Below are 23154 nucleotides of genomic sequence, written 5' to 3' on the forward strand. Positions count from 1 at the left end.
TTTAAAGTGTCAATGAAATAATTGCCAATCTATAATTTTATACATGGCAAAATTATAGGAGAAGTAAAAATTATCTGTGTAAACTTCTACAGCAGGCTTTAGATGAGACAGTAAAATGTTAAAACTTTCCCTTTGAGATGGAGACAACCTAAAAATGTTTATTATACAACACTGGGCTGAAGGAAGTAGGAGAGAAATAAAAGAGATAGAAAAGGCATAAAGATTTGAAAAGAATTAATAAATTAATAGTGTAGGTAAACTATCCAAATAATATATAGGAAAATTATTCAAATTAATAAATGAGTTTAGCAAGAAACTTTGAGAAAAGATCATCATCTACACTTCTATATATTAGTAAATAAAATACTATTTACAATAGCATCAAATACATCAAATAACTAAGAAAAATTAGTACAAGTTTAATAGTACAAAACTATTAAAAACTATTCAACACATTGTGGGAAATAAATGAAAAGTTTAATAAATGAAGAGACTATATTCATGGATTGTTATGCTTAAAATGTAAAATTATAAGTCTCACACAAATTATTTAAATATTGATTGAAATTTGAATTAAATTTGCAAAAAATTTCTTCATTAATTTAACAGGAAATTTCTAAAATATGTACATGAAAATGCAATATAAACTTATAGCCAACACAGTCTTAGATTTAAAAAAATGGTTGGAGTTGCTCTACTGAATATCAGAATGTTTGTATAGCTGTAGTATTTAGGTGTGCTTTATTAGCACAAGGTTTAGAATACAGAACCTAGAAACAGAGCCATAGCAGGCAGGTAACCCTTCAGAGCTCTGGGAAAATGATTTTCAATACATAGTCCTGGAAAATTGGGAATAAAAAAAGCATTACACTTGATAAATATTTCACACCATTCAAAAAATCCATTCTGGGGTTAAGGGATGTTGATTCAAATGTGAGGAGAAAAACAATAAAGATTCTAGTAAATAGCATAAAGGCATATTTCTATGAAATTTGAGGAGGAAACATATTTAATAGGACACAAAAACTCCTAATTATAAAGAAAAAGATTGGTGAATTCGCCTATAGAATTATTATGAAATTCAGTTCTTAAAAAATCACTAAAAGCATAAAAGGTAAAACCTCAAATAAGGAGAATCTATCTACAAGTTTTATAAATAGCAAAGACTTTTTAATCCCAAATAGATAAAGTAAAAAAGACAGATAATACCAAGTTTTGGGAAGATATGGAGCAAATGGAATAGCTATACATGTGTACACCTTATAAACTGGCAGCTCCCCTTTCAGGTATATTACCAAATACATGCAAAATAAGCAGTTGAGAGAATGTCCAGGAAGCATCATTCATAATAAACAAATACTGAAAAAAATCTTTCCTGGGTGGACGGATATATAAATGTTGGGATATTCATTTAATAGAATAATAAACATTAAAAGAACAAACTACAGCCATTTCATAGTTGTATCTAACTAACAGCTTTGAGTGAAAGACATAAGGTACAAAAAAGTATGTACTATATGATTCTATTTATAAAAAGTAAAAAAGAAAATAGTGACAAAACTAAAATACAATTTTTAGCTATTCACGCTAAAGTGGGAAAAGAATATAAAGGATAGCAAGCAAGAATGGGGTGATTACCATAAAAGTTAGGGTAATACTTTTCTTTGGGATCAAGGGAGAATTGAGAAGTGGTAGGGGGGTTCTTTGGCTTGCTGATTTTAGATGTTCGCTGGTTGAAAATCATTGAACTGCATATTTTTCTTTTGCATTTTTCTTTGTATGTATGTTTAATTTCACCATTTGAAAGGTCAAAAAGTAACCATTAGAAAACGTTCTAAATTGACTGTGGTGATGAATGCACAACTATATGACTATACTACAAACCGTCTATTGTAAACTTTGGATAGATTGTATGATATGTGAATATATCTCAATAGAGTTAACTGCTCATAAAAGTAAAACATAGAATTTAATAAAAATTACATGCTTTAAAATCAAAAGATAAATAAAAATTAACCAGATATCACATTTTTAAAAAAAAGTTTTACAGTAATGATACAACAATATTCTCCAGGAAAAAAAAAAAAAGCTTCAACCATTACTATTCTGTGACTTTGGTTGAGTTTAAATTACTTGAAGAAAACAGTTCTCATTTTTTTGCAAAGCTTTTATTATATTCAATTTTACAGAAATGATAGGGTATGATTAATAGACTGTGAAAGAAATTTTTTTTAAGTTTAATAATTTTACTATGAATTTTTATTTTCACTTTTTTCCTATGCCTTTATATTCTAAGTAAATAATATATATGGCTATATTATAATGACATTATTTCAAGAACATTTCAGTCAGAGAATTCATCTATTATAATTACTATTTGTCTTGTATATAACCGATTATCAAACAGATGTTATATGAATATCATTTAAAACTTATTTTAAGCTGACAAAGTAGCTTATCATTATTATCATTATAGGGAATCCGCAAAAAGCTTATCTGTGTTTGGCACGCAGTCCTGTTTCAAATATATAAACACATCTATTCCATATATTTTAGAGTTTTAATTTCTTCAATGATTCTGAAAATACAGAAAATATTCATCAGAAAATAATTAGCAATTTTCTATATTTATGCAATATAATGTTAGGTATAACCATATATTGCCCACGTTTCCAATATTTTAAAATTAAATGCTTCATTATTTCATGAATAATGAAATATTCATGAATACTATTAACTACTAATAACATTAGTTCTCCCACAGGTCATTTTTTAGATGAATGAGGTATATGGTTATTGCATGAGGGAAGGGCGTCTCACCTTAAGGTTAAACCTTAACCTGAGCAATAAAGTTTAAACACCCAAAAATATCTTGTTGTCCAATATTTTATTTGCCAACTGAAAAATTGCTTTAACCTAACTCATCAATACATAAACTAAGCAATAAATTGATAAAGAATGGATTTTCTTTAAAATGATATTTTCTTTCTTACACTAATCCCTTCTGTACCTTATGCATCCCCCAATGATATTGAACTATCGCATAGTTCTTGAAAATTAAAAGAAAAGTTTATCACTATATTGATGAAAATATGTAAACAAGAGAAGATCAGGTTCAATATTTATGGATGATCATGGCATTTTATTTCAGACCCCAGGCCGCTGTGGTGGAAACTTCCCGTTGCTTGGTGTTCCTCCTGCTGTATAGATTTGGTCACTTGAAGCCTTTGCTCCCTTCCCTGTCATTTGCTTTTGAGGTAAGACATATTGGTTTAAGTAGCTGTCATGTGGATTATATATTAATAGCATATTTAATCCATTCATTCAACAGTATCTTCTGTCTATCTTCTTTTGTGACTAGTAATTGTAAGAATTTTTAAACTTTTCAGTTACTTATGAATGAATATCTTAGACAACTGCTAAAGGATCGTTGGACTAGTTAATATTGCTGAGCTTCAGTTTTCTGGCCTCTGAATGTGTATTGATACTTCTAAACTCATAGAGTTGTACAAATATCATTACATAATTTTTTTAGAGAAATGAGATCACAAATGGTAGATGTGATTTGGCAGAACTCTATCCGCCATTTGAGCTTTTTCTTTTTTAAGCTGGAGAAGTGAAAATTGTGATGAAGATGTTTTGGCATTTATCTATAAAACATACTGATATAGAAATGAAATCACTGAGATTTTTCTATGACTGAAAAACACGCTGTGATATTGTCTTAGTTTGCCAAGGCTGCTGTAACAAAATACCACAAGCCGGTGGCTTACACAGGAATCTATTGGCTCAGAGCTTGGTGGGCAGAAGTTCAAGATCAAGGTTTGGGCAGGCCATGCTTCCTCCAAGCTGGTGGCTCACTGGCAGTCGTATCTGCCTTGGTCTCATGGTGATCTGTCTCCTGTCTCCTCCTATGGCTTGCACTAACACGTCCAAACACAAAAGAGCCCACTCCTACTGCACTGAGGCCCATCCTTTAGTTTGCCTCTTCATTAATAGAATCATTGAAGGTCCTATTTACAGGTACGTTAGGACTTGAACATGTCTTTGTGAGGGACATGATTCAGTTTACCACCGGTGTGATCTGATGTGATTAACCGAAATGTGTCTTCCAAGAACTACTTTGAACTTCTGGGTATATATTTATTGTTTCTTATCCTAGATAACTGTTAAAGGATCTTTATTCTCATTGTCAGTGCTTTAATAGACACTTTTTTAAAAAGGTGAGCGTTAAATTGTTTAACTCAGGGCTGAGTTACCTGCCAACACCCCCAGAATGTACAATGTGTAAACTTATTTAATCATGAAGCATAAACACTAACATTCTTATTGGAATCAACAGGAAAAAAAAAAACAGATTTTAAAATAAAATAGCTGCTTTCATAATTTAATAATGATTGTAAATTGGAGCAACCACTTTGTAAAACCATTTGTTGCTAACTATACAATTAAAAAATAACCATATCCTTTGACCTGGAATTCCATTTCTAAGAGTTTATCCTAAAAAATGAAATGCTCACACATATGTGAACTGATGTATATGAAAGATCACTCATTGCACTATCATTTGTGATGATGTAAGATTAGAAACAACCTAAGGAGCATTAATAGGGGACTGTTTAAAAATTATAGTACATTCATAAAATAAAATATGCAGCTATAAAAGAGCAAGCACTTAAGTACCTGTATGGACACCCATACATATATACGAAGGGAGGAGGAGATGCATGTATATAAATGTGTATATATATTTTCCAGAAAGATAAATAAGAACCTGACATATGGCTGCCTGTAGGGAGGTTAAATGTTTGGCTGGAAGTCAGGAAGAGGAGGAAGTTTCTTCATTAATCTAACATCCTTTGTTATCTTCATCATTTTGAACCATGTGAATATATTATATATATATATATATATATATATATATATATATATATATGAATTTTAAAATGAGCTAGAAAATATTAGTATCAGGGTCTTTGATATGAACTAATCTATTAAACATTAAATAAAATTTAGGTATTGCATTTATATATTCTGTTTCTTGAAATTACAACCTGAAAGCAAAATAGGTGGAAGCACAGATTGTACATATTTAATGAAATTCATACATATTCCCCAATAAAACTTAATAGTAAGTAACATAGCACTCTCACATTGTAAATAATGGGAAATTCTAATTATATTCATGAAGGAGAATAACTCCATTTAAAGAACCTGCTCTTGGGTATATTGTTGAAATTTATCCTAAATGCTCTAGAAGCAAATAAAGAATGCAGATTATCTAAATTAGTCATGGTCTTAAACTTATGGGGATGCATGTTCATAAATACACATCGCATTGTGAAATTCTCTGATGACGGGATGCTGGAGGCAGTGTAGTGTATCTGAAATTTTGAGTGTAATGAACTCTAGAGGTTGGCTGCTATAATCTTCTTGCTTCGTCAGCAGGTGATGGTGAGAGATTAAGACTTGAGCTTTGAAGCTACCTTGCCTGAATTTGATTCCCAGCTCAGGATTTACTGTGTGTGTCTGGGTAGTTTTCTCTGGGCCTTGGTTTCTTTGTCTATAAAAGAAGGACATAATAATGCCTACTATTTAATAAGATTTTTAACATTAAGTTTTGTAAGAAACTTAGTACAGTAATTGACACAAACTCAATAAATAGTAGGTGCTATTTGTCATATTATATGAAATTAAGGATCCCTTGAAATAATCCCTTGGCTTGCCTAGAGACTCACAATCATGTTTGGGGACAACTGGCCTCTGTGGGGCGTAGGGAGTGAGGGTGGAGCAATGTTGCTGAAATAAAAATTAGGGTTTTGAATTCTTAGTCTGCCACTCACACACACACTTAGTCATAGAGGTATGACTTTGGACTCTGTGCCCAGATTGTTTGCCTGTAACTTAGTTTAGAAAGAACTAACGTGTACTGAGCACTTACTATGTGCTGGATATGTTACTTGTGTTATTGCATTTAATCCTCATATTAAACTTCATGATCTAGTTACTAATATTCTTTCTGGTGAGAAAATTGAGGTGCAAAGACGTTGAATAATTTACCAGAATGCACACACAGCTATAAGTGAACAAGCCAGAATGCAAACTCAGGCAGTGTGATGCCAAAACTTGTTCCATGTACAAGAATCTACCTCAAGAGTTTTAGATGAAAAATATAGATGTAACATAGCAAAATTATTTTTGAAACTGTGGTTATAACAAAATGCTTATCAATCTACCTACAGAAGTGTTTTGAAAAACTAATGATAATTTAGTCTAATGGTAAATTAATCCCTCTGAATTTTGTTTGGATCATAATTCAAGGTTGGGAAGTCACTGTGGCAAAAAATATTTCAGGGTGCTTACCTATTATTTTCAGAACTTGTTCCTGTCCACGTAGGCACACACATGGCCAATTCTTCTAGAATAGACATTGCCTGCAATTTGGCACTCAATCTTTGTCATTAAAATGGGATAGCAATAGGGCAGGCCACATGTAGCTCAGCAGGCAGAGTTCTCACCTGCCATGCTGGAGACCCGGGTTCGATTCCCGGTGCTTGCCCGTGCAAAAAAAAAAGAAAACAAAAATGGGATAGTAATAGTACCTGCTTCATAAGATTTGGTGAAAAATTAAATGACCAAAAATTTAGAACTTAAGGAGCACTATATAAATGTTAGTTATTATCATCATTTCTATTACCATTATCATTTAAACAAGCTATTGATTTCCAATGGTTAACCTCGAGCAAGTCTTCTTAGATCAGAGATCAATAACTGAATGGCAAAGCAAAGACTGGGCAGGTATTTTATTATGTACATTTTTACCTGTGAAGCAGCCCCTTATTCCCTTCTTTTTACTATTCAAGATATTAAAAATTACAACCAGTTACTAGTTCACAATCATGTCTTTAATTGTTTAATTTCAAATTTGCATTTTCTTCAAAATTTTTTCTCATAAAACTTTATGTGAATTTTTGCTAATTATTATAGCTTTACTAAAACTGTTCTTGGCCCCACATAGGAAGTATAGAAACCTTAGACACATTGTGTAAGTGTCCACATTCAGAGTGAATTAGCATGGAAACAAGGATATGCAGTGTCTTCATCATTCTTTTAGAGGTCAGCATTGGCATCAGTCAGTGAAGTGGTTGGTTTCCTTTCTTTTATAAATCAGTGTTGGCAACATGAGCCTACAACCCTGTGAATCTTCTCTTCTAGAAGGCTGGTGGAAGGTTTACTATTGTATTCCTTTACCATGTGACTCAAAGTCCAGAAGTTTGTGTAGTAATTGTCCTTCTCCAGTGAGCTAGCATACTGCATACTTGCAGCTTAAAGTACGCACACAAGCACACACTCACTAGAAAATTGACTTCAGATTATTTTTCCCTTAGATTATAAAACAATTCTTGAGTAATTTCTGGGTCAGAAATCCAAGTATAATGAATTTAATCCTGTGAACTGTATATGAAAGATCCAGTTCCTTCAGCAAAAAAATCCATAAAAAAGCATTAAGTAAAGGTATGTTGCTCTTGCTATTTGTAAACACAATTTACTGCTAAACAAATACACTGTTATTCCTTTATGGTGTGCCATCGCTAGTCCAGGCCTTCAAGATTTTTCTTCAGATAGGTCCAACAATATTTTGACCACTAATGTACGTGCCTTTTTACACATACATTCTCATTCACAAAATAATTGATAGGAAAAAGATTTGTTCATAGCTTACTCAGTTCTCACTTACATATGCAGACACATTTTTTTTCGGCTAGCTCATGTGCAGTTTGTCCTTTCCAAGATGAACCTGTGATTTAATTTTCTTTTGTCAGTAGCTTATTTAACTGAATGGGTACTAACACAAAAGAAGAAAGAATGTCAAAGTTGAATAAGTAATTTTCATAAGTATATAGGTATAAGGGCTTGTGAAAAATATGTTTGATATCTTTTTTCTATACATATTTCATTCCCTAATACTTTTATTTTCAGTTTTTTTTTGCATGGACAGGCACTGGGGATCGAACCCGGGTCTCTGGCATGACAGACAAGAACTCTGACTGCTGAGCCACTGTGGTCCACCCTGTAAAACTTTTTCATTTAATTGCAGATAAAGTTTAGGGTACTGGAAAATGCATTGGTTTGAAGGAACACAAACCTAAACTCCAGTGCAACTCTGCCACTTAACTGAATATTTGTCTTTGGGGAAGTTATCTAAAATAAACACAACTTACTTCTCTCAGCTTATTTCTCTCAGGAAAAAGGAGAATAAAACCTCAAGGATTTCTTTTAAGATTCAGAGGAGTAAAGAAGATAGACTCTGTAGACCTACCATATTATCTGGCTTATAAATAATCAGTATTATTAATAATAACTATATCCACTGATCCATACTATACTCTCTTTTTCTTACTTTTATTCTCACATACACACTTACACAAAATAATGCTTTGAGAATTAGGGATTAAAAGCAAAGAAAAAACCATTAAAAAAAAAAAGACCAACTAGGCACATCTATTTATAAGTTGCAAAATAATTAGAGTTCATTTCAAAAAAGCATTTACCTAAGTTCCACACATTTGCATATAGTTTAAATCATTAAAATGGAAACATCACTTTTAAATGGTAAATCAACTTGTATCTGATGACATCCACAAAATGAAGGTGGAATTTGAATAAGTGGAAAGGAAAGGAAGGTGGGAAGCAATACATTGAAGGTTCATAGCAGAAGGATATGTCCAGAAGCAGGAATGACCAAGGCTATTTATGGTCAGTGATGAGATGAGCCAAGTGACAACAGCACAGAGGGTGGGGCCTTATTGGAGAAAATACCTGGGTAAGATGAGTTTCTTCTGTAAGAAAGCAGAAGAACGTATTGGATAAATATTAAATGCCTGCTCCAACAGAGGCAGAGCACAGATCCTTGTCTTTGCGGAGCCTGTATTTAAAAGGCTGTGTTAATTTTCTATGCTGCATAACTAAGTACCACAAAAAGAGGTTGAAGCGACAGGCAGTTAGTTATCAGCTAGCATTTGGTTGGGGCAGGGGCAGGCCCAGTGTCACTGGCCACTCTGCTCCGGGCCCCACTATCAGTTGCCTTGCCTTCTCATCTGGAAGCCCGAGTTGGGCAAACTCCACTTCCTAGCTCAGCGGGCTGTACACAGATCCACTTCCTCATGGCTGTTTGAGCTTGGGCCCCATCTTTTGGCCACAGCTGCCTCAGATCCTCGAGCTGCCTGTTGTCCTCCCACAGGCTCCTCACGACGCTGCTTCCCTCGTCCCCCGCAACCTTGGGAAGGCTCAGTTCCTCCTGCAGGGTTCCCCCCCGCACCATGACATCAGGCCCCTCCAGGATAACCTCTAGTTTTAGTAAATCAGGATCTGCAAAAGCCCCTCATCTTGCCATATTCTGTGGTCTCGAAGCAAGTCGTGGGTCTCAACTACACTCAAGGGAGGCTGACAGGGTGCGAGCCCAGGGCTGGGGTCAGAGAGTCCGCCCTACAGACAGACAGTAACTCAGCAGACATATGCATAACTTGCTATTTATGAGCATATATATTATATAGTAAGGATGATAGAACAACAAAGGAGTGAAAGCGATCGGAAGTGGGGGGTGTGTGGGGTGAGCAGTGGGTGTATGAAATTTGGAAAACACCTGCAGCCAGAGAAAGCTGTTTGCTTTACAATAAAGACCTGATGTCAGTGAGGGTAACAACCTTAGGAATTCCTCAAAAAAAGCAGGTCAGGCGAAAGGAAAGCAAATGCAGAGGTTTGGGGCAGAGAGGGCCTGGCGTGGAGGACCAGCCCGCATGGCTGGGATGGACTGAGCACAAGGGAAAGGGGTAGACATGTGGTCAGAACAGCAAGGGCCCCGACTACATAGGGCCTTTTGGGTCACTGTAATTATCTGGCTTTTCCTCCTGGTGACGTGAGAAGCTCCTGGGGAGTTTGAGCAGAAGAAGCATATGAGCTGGCATACTTTAGTAAGAACACTTGGACTGCCAGGTGGAAAGCATATGGAAAGAGGGCATCAAGACTTGATATAAGGGGTGGGCCACAGTGGTTCAGCAGGCAGGATTCTCACCTGACATGCCGGAGACCCGGGTTTGATTCCTGATGCCTGCCCATGCACAAAAAAAAAAAAAGAGGAAAAAGAGTTGACGTAAGGACACAGTTGAAGGCTGTTTTAACCATGAAGTTGAGAAAAGTTGATGGCCTAGGGTAGAACACTAGAGAATTTGGGAGATGATCAGATTCAGGAAACCATTTTAAAATAGATAAGAAGTATGAGACAAAGAGAAGAGTCAAGAATGACTCCAGGTTTTTTGGCCTGAGGAATGAAAGAATGGAGTTAGCATGAACAGAAATGGGAAGAATCTAGGAAGAGCTGGCAATAGTGATGGTCCTTAGAGCTCATTTTTATTTGGTAGGATTGCACCTACCTACCATGATGATTTTCATCATGAAGATGATTTTATAGTCATCTTCTTGCTGGCAGGGTTATTAATCTGTTTTGCATAATAAACAATTCAATCAGAGATAGTAGATGATAAGAAAATATGCCCACATTTTAATACTGAGTATGTTTATGTGCTATGACTTGAATGGTTTTTTTTCCTTTCTCACTTTTCTCTTTTGGATTAGTATATTCTTAAATGAGCATCTACTATCTTTAATCTAATTATCTTTAAGTGTTTTGTTTCCAGCCAAGTTGATGTGTTTAGGGGTTTTTAATAGGTGCTGAGAAGAAACAAACAAAAGATATCTCTGAAAAACCTAAGAGTCCTCACAGAGCCAGCTAAAGACACCCAGATACTGGTGACAGCGATAGGGAGCAGACCCCGGTAGACAGGTTCTGCCACCAGTAAGGCTGTCAGACTTTCTGGACTCCTAGTCATGTGAACTGTCAATAAAAAGTAACTTGAATGAGTTCAAGGCACCAGATTTTTTAAAAGTCAAATCAAAGTTTTCCTTTCCCAGTTACGATCTCTGAGTTTTCAAAATGTTTGTGTGTGTGTGTGTGTGTGTGTGTGTGTGTGTGTGTGTGTGTGTGTGTTGGTGGTTTGAAGCTGTGGTACCTCAGGAAAAAAGATATTCTTATATCTAATCGAATTGCCCCCTTTGTTTAAAGTCAATTACAGACAATTTTGTAGTCCTTGTTCCTGAACTGAAATAAGTCACAAGTACAAAGGTTTTATTTGCAATCTTTGAGCTATGCTAGTAGTCCTCAATGATACACAGTTGATAAATGAAAAACCAAAACCTGACTTATTGAGATATCTAAACCTATGGCTTTACTGAAAACCAAAAGTTTGCAATAAAGAATACTGTCAATAATGGATAAAGTTTGTAAAATAGGAATCCTTATAGTTACATAATTTGAACTCTGGGTTTATAAACATAACTTATACTTTAAGACCCTGTATTTGAATGGTTCTTTCCATTCAGAAACCAATTAAGTTTTAGTTTAACTGAGCTTAGCTAAGCTCAGACCTGGGAGTTTTTGGTGACAGTTGTAGACATGTCTGGTGCTGTCCTGTTATTGGAGAAATTATTACTACACAAGCCAGACCAAGCTTTTGTTTTCCAAAGAACAAAATGTGCATCTCACACTAATGTAATCATTCACCCTAAATCCGCCTCCCTACCACGGAGCCATTCACCATATGGGTGAGCCTTGCCGTTTGGGTTCTGCCATAGAACTGTCCTTAACTTTATTAATTTGAATACCACCTTCACAATTTCTTTCAACATATCAGCAAGTCACTTACATTTGTCTCAATATTTTTCCTTATATTATCTTATGTTTCAAAATTTAAATATAGTTATTTTAAATGAAAACTTTTTCTCTATAGTACATAAAAAACCAATATCACTTGCCACAAATAGAAATACTCAAACCATAAATTTAATTGTTAACAATTTTGAAATAAAAATAAAAAATACAAGTAAAAAATACATATAATTAATTCACAAAAATATAATATCTTATAAATAAAATAAAGTCCTTTTGAAAAATTGAATTGAATGTGACCATTCAGTAACATAGGGATATTTGGCTTAATGTCATTGTCAAAATCACTTCTAGAATTCATGTTTCCATCCCAATTCCTGTTTTACTTTAAAAATCTCCTATTTAAGTGCTCATCCACAAGGGTTCAATGGAATAAGGCCAAAACAGACAAGCAAAATTAAGACAAACAGAGCAAAGACCCCCAGACTCAAAGAGAGGCACCTCCATATCTTCTTCTCACTGGTACTGAGTGCCAAAGGTTGACTTCTGGAATGTTCTGTCCATCCAATGTGGAAAGAGACATGGCTTTGAGTCATGGAGGAGTCGGATGTAGGAAGGATCCAGCTGAGCTCTGTCAGCAGTCCCTGCCCAGCTGGGGGAGAAGCGCATCAGGACTTAAGGATTTAGGAAGTGGCTTGGTTTTGACGGCAGCAAAGTCCACCTGCATTTAGGGAGGGCCTCCTTGGAGATACTCCGAAAACCACCTAGTCCATTTTCTAGCTGAAATCAGAATGCGGTACACCAGTGCTAGGCTTCTCACCTTTTAGGAAATATGACTGCTGCCTTCCAAATCCTTTCCCTTCTTTTCTAAAAAAGTTTATTTTCATATATTCACAAATATTTCACTAAACTCATGTATGATTCCAAGTTTTTAATTTGTGAGTGCAACAGAATGGAATCATAGTATACATACTTACTCAATCTTTTGTTTCTAAAATGTGTGCTTTTTATTCCATATAGCTATAATCTGTGCATTTTTATTGCTATAAAATATTTCATTGTGTGGCTTTATCACAACTTATTCATCCATTTCTCTTGTATGTTTCCAGCTTTTCCTCTTAAAATGTTACAATGAAAATTCATACACATGTCTTCCAGTGCACATGTCACATATGTAAAAGTGTCTCCATGGACAGTAGGTATGGGATTGCTGAATTGTGGGAGATAGACCTGTTTAAATATTTAAGATAATGCCAAACAGTTTTCCAAAGTGGTGGTAAAATTTACTACCACCAGAATATAAATTGCCTCACCAAAATTGGATCTGTCAGATTTCTTAGCTTTTGTCCACCTGGGATCTCTTAGGATTCCTAACAACCATCTTACTGGCTCCTAATGAGGCGGATACTCATTTCATAGAAATGCATTTACTAGTCATATATGTTTCCTTTTCTGTGACATGGCTTTTCTTATCTTGAACCATTTTTCTATTCAGTAGTTATTTTGGTTTCAATTTTTACAATTTCTATAGACAAGAATCTTGATCTTTCATTGGTTATAGTCATCTAAAAATATCTTCTCTCAGATTTTAGCTTGTCTCATAGTTTTCGGATGGAACTTAAACAGATTTCTTTCTCTGTAGTAGTTTTATATGTGAAAATACTTGCCCCTACATGTGAAGATGGCACTACTAATCCATTTATTATTCATTCAGTTAAACATATTTTTTTTTTCTTTACAGGGCTAGATATATCTAACTATTTACAGATTTCCTCCTGTATAGACTTATACCAACAATATAAGATTATAAACTCCTGGGCAGGATAATGAATATAAGCTATAATCATGTAAAAGTATACAGCTAATGTATAATATAAAGATCAAGCCCATTGTCTTGGCTTCATTAAAAGATTTACTAACTATATGGAGTTTACAAACATCAGTGATGATTTCTTCTATTCTTGTATAGGAGCGAGTACTCAAACTTGAATCCAAAAATCTACCCTACACCATACAAAAACTTCTGAAATGTATTGAAAACCTCCAGTGTCTATAGTACTCTATTACTGAATACACCTGAAACTTCTATTGAACAGTACAAATATTTGCTATTTTATCTGTTCACTAGATATTTCTCCAGTAAGCCAACATAGACCACTTTATCCCAAATCATAGTCCCAGACTATATCCCTACTGTAGTTTTGAAAATATATACTTTTATTAATAAATCTTCACACACATACATACCATGCATAGTGTACAATCAATAGCTCACAATATCATCACATAGTTGTATGTTCATCTCCACGATAATTTTTTAGAACATTTGATTCACTCCAGAAAAAGAAATAAAAAGAAAAAAGAAACATATATACCATACCCCTTATCCCTCCTTCTCATTGGCCACTAGTATTTCCATCTACCCAATTTGTTTTAACCTTTGTCCCCCCTATTACTTAGTTATTTTTTATCCATATTTTTTTTTTACTCATTTGTTCATACCCTGGATAAAAGGAGCAGGAGACACAAGGATTTCACAATCCCACGGACGCATTGTAAAGGTTATATCCTTATACAATTGTCTTCAAGAATCAAGGCTACTGGAACACAGCTCAACAGTTTCAAATATTTCTTTCCAGCCACTCCAATACACCATAACTTAAAAAAGGATATCCATATAATGCATGAAAATAACCTCCATGATAACCTCTCGAGTCTGAAATCTCTCAACCACTGAGACTTTATTTTTTTTCATTTCTCTCTTTCCCCTTTTGGTCAAGGATGCATTCTTAATCCCTTGATGCTGATTCTCAGCTTATCCTGGGATTTCTGTCTCACATTGCCAGGGAGATTTATACCCCTGGGAGTCATGTCTCACATACAGTGGGAGGGCAGTGAGTTCACTTGCCGTGTCAGCTAAGAGAGAGAGAGGTTACATCTAAACAACAAAAGAGGTTCTCTAGGGGTGACTCTTAGACCTAATTTTAAGTAGGCTTAGCCTATCCTTTGAAGGAATAAGTTTCATAGGGACTAACCCCAAGATCAAGGGCTTAGCTTATTGATTTGATTGTCCCCATTGCTTGTCAGAATATTAGAAATTCTCCAAACAGGGGAGATGAATATTTCCTCCTTTCTTCCCAGTACCCCAAGGTGACCTTCCAAATACTTCTTTATTCTCTGCCCAAATTACTCTGGGATATATCAGGGCATCACACTTACCTGGACAAACCAACAAGATCTCACATCCTATTCAAGGTTCCATGTACTTATGGTGTTCAACTAAACTGATCACACAGGTTAAATTATGAAATGCACTACACAAAATATAAATTTTATAGCAAATAAACATCTCTCCCTTTAATCTCACATGGAAGTTGAAGTTTTAAAATATGGGCCATATCATCCTTTACCCTGAATTCTGACTTACCTTACTCCTATCCAGACCAGCTTCAGTCATGTCTCTACTCAAAGTCTGATCACTTTTCAACTTTTTAAAAAGTTTCTGTACAGGGTACTGCTGACATTCATAGCTTCAGAGTTCTAGCTCTGAGTCTCAGGTATCACATAAATACTCGAAGTTTCTGGAAATGACCAGGTTATAAACAAACAGCTCAGTTACTCAGAATTTATAAATAATAATTACAACTCCTGAAGATATGTCACTGCTTTAAAAGCTTATAATCTAGGACCCTTTACAACAGGCTCCAACTTGACAACCCATGTTCTTGACTTCAGTTCACCGAATTTTTATATTATAGCTAGTCCATATGATTGAGGCATGATAATATTTGTCTTTTTGTTTCTGACATTTCATTCAACATACAGTCCTTAAGTTTCATTCACCAAGTTGCACGCTTTACAACTTCATTCCTTCTTGAAGCCATTCAGTAGTTCATTGCATGTATACACCACAGTTCCCCATCCCATTCCTCAGTAGTTGTACCCTTAGGCCACCTCCATCCATTGTGAATCATGAACACTGCAGCCATAGACATCAGTGTGCAAATGTTCATTCTTGTCCCCACATTTAGTTCCTTCAGGTACATACTGAACAATGGGGTTCCAGGATCACATGGCAACCCTACCCCTAGACTCCTATGGAACCACCACACCGCCCTCCAAGAGGGTAGCATCTTTCAGTTTCCCTACTGACTGTGAATAGTAACAATGATTTCTTTGCATTTTCTCTAGCACTTGTTTCTCTCTGTTCATTTTTAAGCAGTTTTATTCACACACTGTACAGTCCAGCCTAAGATTATACACATGCCTTCACCAAAATACACTATAAGAAGACATTTCATTTTCTTCCATAAAGAAACCATACCCCTCCCTGATGCCCGCCCCCCTCCACTGACATTTAGTTTTGGCATAATGCCTTTATTACATTCAGTGGAAGCATAATACAATGTTACTGTTGACCATAGACCCTAGTTTGCATTGATTGTACTTTTTCCCATATACCATCTATTTTCAGCACCCTGCAATGTTGACATTCACTTGTTCTCCCTCATGAAAAAAATATTTTTCTATCTGTACATTTAATCACCATCATTGTTCACTCTAAGCATTCTTAAATTTTACCGCTTCAGTCTTTATCCTCTATCTGTACTTTTGGTTTCATTCATGCCCCCAGCTCTCCTCCCTCTATCTTACTCATATTCAGCTTCACTCACTACTTATATTATTGTGCTACAATCAGATCGTATTGTTCTACCTATTTCTGAATTTTGACAGTCAGTCCTGTTGCACATCTATATTCCTTCAGCACCAAATGCCCCATCTCTACCCTATTTCTGTCCCCTGGTAACCTGTGTTCTTAAGTTCAAATCTCAAGGTTCACTCATAAATGTTAATTCATATTAGAGGGAACATACAGTATTTGTCCTTTTGTTTCTAGCTAATTTCACTGAGCATAGTGTCCGCAAGATTTATCCACATTGTTACAGGCTTCATGACTTTATTCTTTCTTACAGATGCCTAATATTCCATTGTATGTATATACCACACCTGTTTAGCCACTCATCTGTTGATGGACATTTGGGCTGTTTCCATTTCCTGGCAATCATAAATAATGCTGCTATAAACATTGGTGAGCAAATGTCCATTTCTGTCCTTCCCCTCAAGTCCTTTGACTATGTAGCTAGTAATGGGATTGCTGGACCATATGGCAATTCTATACTTAGCTTCCTGAAGGACCATCAAACTGCCTTCCAGAGTGATTGTATCATTTTACATTTCTACCAACAATGGATAAGTGTGCCCCTTTCTCCATATACTCTGCAACACTTGTCAATTTCTGTTTTTCTTGATAATGGCTATTCTAGAGGGTGTCAGATTATATCTCATTGTGATTTTATTTGCATTTCTCTAATAGCCATTGAAGTTGAGCATCTTTTCATGTGCCTTTTAGCCATCTGTACTTCCTCTTCTGAGAAATTTCTGTTCATGTCTTTTGCCCATTTTGTAATTGGGATGTTTGTCTTTTTGTAGTTGAGTTGAAGAATCTCTTTATATATTCTGGATACTAAACCCTTATCTGATATATGGTTTCAAATATTGTCTCCCATTGTGGGGCTGAATTTTTACTTTCTTGACAAAGTTCTTTGATGCACAAAAGTGGTTAATTTTGAGGAGTACCCATTTATCTATTTCTTTCTTCAATGCTCAGGCTTTCAGTGTAAGGTCTAGGAAACCACCCCCTATTACAAGTTTTATAAGATATTTCACTACATTTTATTCTAAAAATTTTATGGTCTTAGCTCTAATGTTTAGGTCTTTAATCCATTTTGAGTTAATTTTTATAGGGTGTGAGATACAGATTCTCTTTCATTCTTTTGCTTATGGATATTCAGTTCTCCAAGCACCATTCATTGAAGAGGCTTTTCTGTCCCAGGTGGATTGGCTTGACCTCCTTATCAAAGATCAATTGTCCATAGATGAGAGAGTCGATTTATGAACATTCTATCAATTCCATTGGTCAGTGTTCTTAGCTTTATGCCAGTACCATGCTATTTTGACCACTGTAGCTTTGTACTATGCTTTAAAGTCTGATTGGGAATGTTTGTGTTTCTTGTAATTTTTTTAATTAATAAAAATTTTTTTTTAAAGTCTGATAGTGTGAGACCTCCCACTTCAATTTTCTTTCTCAAGATATTTTTAGTTACTTGGGGCATGCTTCCTATCCAAATAAATTTGATTATTGCTTTTCTATTTCTGCAAAGTAAGTTGTTGGGATTTTAATTGTTATTGCATTGAATTTATAAATCAGTTTGGGTAGAATTGACATCTGAATTGTATTTAGTCTTCCAATCCATGATCACAGTATGTGCTTCCATCTATTTAGGTCTTCCATGATTTCTATTAGCAATTTCTTTTGGTTTTCTATGTGTAGGTCTTTTGTATCCTCAGTTAAATTTATTCCTACATACTTGATACTTTTGGTTGCTATTGTAAATGGAATTATATTCTTGATTTCCTCCTCAGATTGCTCATTACTGGTATATAGAAACACTACTGATTTGGGGGTTTTGATCTTATACTCTGCCACTTTGCTTTACTCATTTATTAGTTCTAGTAGCTTTGTTGTAGATTTTTGGGATTTTCAACATACAGTATCATGTCATCTGCAAACAGTGAGAGTTTTTCTTCTTCCTTTCCAATTTGGATGCCTTTTATTTCTTTTTCTTGTCCAATTGCTCTGGCTAGAACTTCCAGCACAATTTTGAATAACAGTGATTACAGTGGGCATCCCTGTCTTGTTCCTGACCTTAGAGGGAAGGCTTTCAGTCTTTCTTCATTGAGGAAAAATTAGCTGTAGGTTTTTCATGTATTCCCTTTATTATGTTGAGGAAGTTCCCTTCTATTCCTATCCTTTGAAATGTTTTCATCAAGAGAGGCATTTTTGTCCAATGCCTTTTCTGCATCAATCAAGATGCTCATACAGTTTCTCTGCTTTGATTTGTTGATATGGTGTACTACATTAATTGATTTTCTTATGTTTCATAGAATGAGTTAGGTAGCTTTCCCACCCCTTGCATTTTTTTGAAGAGTCTGAGAAGGAGTGATACTAATTCTTTCTTGAATGCTTGGTAGGATTCATGTGTGAACTCATCTGGTCCTAGGCTTTTCTTTCTGGAGAGCTACTTGATAACTGATTCAATATCTACTTGTGATTGGTTTGTTGAGGTCATCTATTTTTTCTCCACTCAGTAATGGTTGTTCATGCCTTTCTAGGACATTGTCCATTTCATCTACATTGTCTAGTTTATTAGCATATAGTTGCTCATAGTATCCTCTCAACACCTTCTTTATTTCTGCAGGGTCAGTGGTTATGTCTCCTCTTCTGTTTCTGATTTCAATTATTAGCATCCTCTTCTTTCTTTTTTTTTGTCAACCTAGCTAAGGGTCCATTGATCTTATTAATTTTCTCAAAGAACCAACTTCTGGTTTTCTTGATTTTCTTAATTGTTTTTATGTTCTCAATTTCATTTATTTCTGCTCTACTCTTTATTATTTTTTTCCTTTTGTTTGCTTTGGGATTAGTTTGTTGTTCTTTCCCTAGTTCTTCCAAATGAACAGTTAATTCCTCAATTTTTATTCTTTCTTCTTTTTTAACATAGGCATTTAAAGCAATAAATTTCCCTCTCAGCACTGCCTTTGCTGCATCCCATAAATTTTGATATGTTGTGTCGTCATTTTCATTTGCCTCAATGTATTTACTGTTTTCTCTTATAATTTCTTCCTTGATCCACTGGATGTTTAAGAATGTGTCATTTAGCTTGCATATAATTGTGAATTTTCTGGCCCTCTGCCTGTTATTGAGTTCCAACTATTATGATCTGAGAAAGTGTTTGTATGATTCAATCTTTTAAATTTATCTTTTAAATATTTTTAATATTTTAAAATTTATTGAGAATTGCTTTGTGATCTAACATATGGTTATCTTTGAGACTTATCCATGAGCACTAGAGAAAAATGTGTATCCTGCTATGGTGGGATGTAATGTTCTGTAAATGTCTGTTAAGTCTAGTTCATTTATTGTAGTATTCAAATTCTCTTTTTCTTTATTGAGCCTCTGTCTAGATGTTCTATCCATTGATAACAGCAGGGAATTGAAGTCTCCAACTATTATGGTAGAGATGTTTATTTCTCCCTTCAGTGTTGTCAGTGTTTGCCCCAGGTATTTTGGAGCACTCTGGCTCAGTGCATAAATATTTATAATTATTATGACTTTTTGTTGAATTGTTCCTTTTATTAATACATAATGTCTTTCTTTGTCTCTTTTAATTGTTTTACATTTGAAGTCTAACTTGTTGGATATTAGTATAGCTACTCCTCTTTTCTGATTGTTTACCTGAAATATCTTTTCCTAATTGTTCTAGTTTGCTAGTTGCTAGAATGCAATATAACAGAAATAGAATGGCTTTTAAAAGGGGGAATTTATTAAATTGCAAGTTTATAGTTCTAAGGCCATGAGAATGTATAAATTAAAGCAAGTCTATAAAAATGTCCAAATTAAGGCACCAAGAAGAGGTTACCTTCACTTAAGAAAGGCCAATGAGGTTCAGGGTTTCTCTGTCAAGTGAAAAGGCACTTGGTGAACTTGGTAACATCTGCTTGCTTTCTCTCCAGGCTTCTTGTTTCATGAAGCTCCCCCAGGGGCATTTTCCTTCTTCATCTCCAAAGGTCTCTGGCTGTGTGGCCTCTTGTGGTTCTCACAGCTCTCTCCCAGCTCTCTCATGGCTCAGAAGCTTTCTCCAAAATGCTTCTTCTTTTAAAGGATTCCGGTAAACTAATCAAGACCCACCTGTAATGAGTAGAGTCACATTTCCCTCTAATCAAAAGCTAATACATACAATGGATGAATCACATCTCTGTGGAGATAATCTAATCAAATTTCCTAGTGCTGAATAGAGGTTAAAAGAAACAGCTGCTTCCACAAGGTTGAATCAGGATTAAAACATGGTTTTTCTAAGATACATAATCCTTTCAAACTGGCACTTCAACCATTCAAATTCAACCTGTTTTTGTCCTTGGGTCTAAAATGAGTTTCCTATAGATAGCATACAGATGAACCCTGTTTTTAATCCATTCTGCCAGTCTATGTCTTTGCCTGGGGAGTTTAATCTGTTAACATTTAATGTTATTACTGTAAAGGCTGTACTTTCTTCTACTATTTTGTCTTTTGGATTTAAATGTCACATCTAATTTTTTTTTCTCTTTTTACCTTTATTGATAGTCTTCATTTCTACACTCTTTTCCAGACCTATCTCTCCTGCCTTCTCTATCTGCCTATCGTGTTCTCTTTAGTATTTCTTGCAGAGCCAGTCTCTTAGTCGTAAATTCTCTCAGTGATTGTCTGAAAATATTTTATTCTCCACCTCATTTTTGAAGGCAGTTTTACTGGATATGGAATTCTTGGTTGGCAATTTTTCTCTTTTAGAATCCTAAATGTATTCTAATACTGCCTTCTTGCCTCCATGGCTTCTGCTGAAAAATCTACACATAGTCTTACTGGGCTCCCCTTGTATGTGATGGAGTGCTTTTCTCTTGCTGCTCTCAAAATTCTCTCTTTGTCTTTGACGTTTAACAGTCTGATTAGAAAGTGTCTTGGATTATGTCTATTTGGGTCTATTCTGTTTGGGGTATGCTGCACTTCTTGGATCTGTAATTTTATGTCTTTCATAACAGATGGGAAATTTTTAGTAATTATTTCCTCCATTAGTATTTCTCCTCCTTTTCCTTTCTCTTCTCCTTCTAGGACACCCACAACATGTGCATTCATATGTTCATGTTGTCATTCAGTTCCCTGAGACCCTGCTCATATTTTTCCATTCTTTTCCCTACATTTTCTTTTGTGCATCAGATTTCAGATGTCCAGTCTAGTTCACTAATCCTATCTTCTGCCTCTTCAAAACTATTATTGTAGGTTTCCATTGTTTTTTTTTAACCTATTCCATTTTGCCTTTTATTCCCATAAATTCTGTTATTTGTTTTTTCAAACTTCTGAGTTCTTCCTTTTGTTCACCCAATGTCTTCTGTATATCCTCCCTCAACTCATTGATTTGATTTTTGATGAGATTTTCCATGTCTGTTCAAACACCCTGAATTAGTTGTTTCAACTCCTGTATCTCATTTATAGTATTGGTTTGTTCCTTTGACTGGGCCATATCTTCTCTTTTTCTAGTATGACTCATTACTTTTTGCTGGCATCTATACCTTTGATTTCCTTAATTAGTTTATTCTGGAGGTTAGGAATTTCTTGTTGGGTAGCTTTTTTCTGTATCTGTTCTTTGACATTCAGTTCAATTTATTCTACACCTCTAGCATAGGTTCTATTTAACTGATCAGAATTTTTCAGTTCTTGTTTTTATGTTTCTTGCCCTGCCTATATGGAGCTTTTTTTTTGAGGAGGGTCTCTTCAGATGTTAGAGACCCCAATCAGATTTTCCCTGTCCAGACAGGTGCACATGTCAGGAGGAAATTTCAGCCAGCATTAGTTTTCCCCAAGGGTGAGACCCAGCAGGTTGCCAGATTTTCCTATGAAGCCTCTAGACTCTATGCTTTTCCTATCCTGCCCAGCATGTGGTACTCATCTGCCCATGGCTTCTCACCAGTGTAAAGTGATGTGGTGCCTTTAACTTCAGCAGACACTCCTTCCTAGGGCATAGTTGAGACAGAGGTGAGGTAAAATGATGACTTTAAATGCTTCAGCTTTCCAGTCCCTGGGGCCTGAATTCCTTGAAGGAGGGATTACACTTGAATTGAGCTCCACTTTTCTCTTGCAGTAAATATACCCTTTAGGGAATTAGCTCCTGTCACCTGACTAATCACTTTATCTCTCAGAGGCTTAATTCTGCCCTTGCCTGGGGCAATGCTGGAGCCTGAGAGAGTGCTTCTGGTTTTATCTAATGAGCTGGTAAGGAGCAGAAAAAAAAGCAAAAAAGAAAAGCCTTCTCAGGGCAGAACCTCTGCTCCTAGGGTCTGTCAATCAAGAGCTTCAGTTGGTTCATAGCTCTATGTATCACCAAGCTCTAGGTGCCCCCTTTTCTTGGGGTCCAGCCCTTTTCCAGTATTTTGTGCTGTCTGACTCAAAAAGTCTCTAGTTTTTGTTTTTTATCCCTCAGCCCCTCTCTGCTGGGCCAAAAACTCCTACTACCTTTAGAGCTTATCCCAGGTTTATCTGTGCTGGGGGCCTATTTTTGGTAATGAGAATTTGTTAATTCTGCAATTGAAGCTTGGGTGAGCTAAACTCTTATTGCTAGGAAAGTCTGTTTCCCCTCGGTGATCCAGCCTGTGGCGGAGGCACATCTGCCTTCATGGGGCAGGGGTACCAGCTTCCTCACCTTGGGGGACTTACAGTTCTGTGTTGGGTTTCAACTTTTCCACCTGGTCCAGACTGGTGCATGCTGCATGTCCAGTCACTGATGTGG

At 35.6% G+C, this 23154-nt stretch overlaps 1 protein-coding gene across 2 annotated transcripts in view; it reads left to right on the forward strand.

Moving 5' to 3' along the window:
• AGMO (alkylglycerol monooxygenase) overlaps nt 1-23154 on the forward strand; it is a 338562-nt gene that overhangs the window by 181881 nt on the left and 133527 nt on the right. For both annotated transcript variants that reach the window (XM_077163065.1, XM_077163063.1), the window contains exon 12: nt 3152-3257. In XM_077163065.1, coding sequence (XP_077019180.1) covers nt 3152-3257 — 106 coding nt within the window. The remainder of the gene's footprint in view (nt 1-3151; nt 3258-23154) is intronic.

The sequence above is a fragment of the Tamandua tetradactyla genome, chromosome 1, assembly GCF_023851605.1.
Source record: "Tamandua tetradactyla isolate mTamTet1 chromosome 1, mTamTet1.pri, whole genome shotgun sequence".
Taxonomy (NCBI): Eukaryota; Metazoa; Chordata; class Mammalia; order Pilosa; family Myrmecophagidae; genus Tamandua; species Tamandua tetradactyla.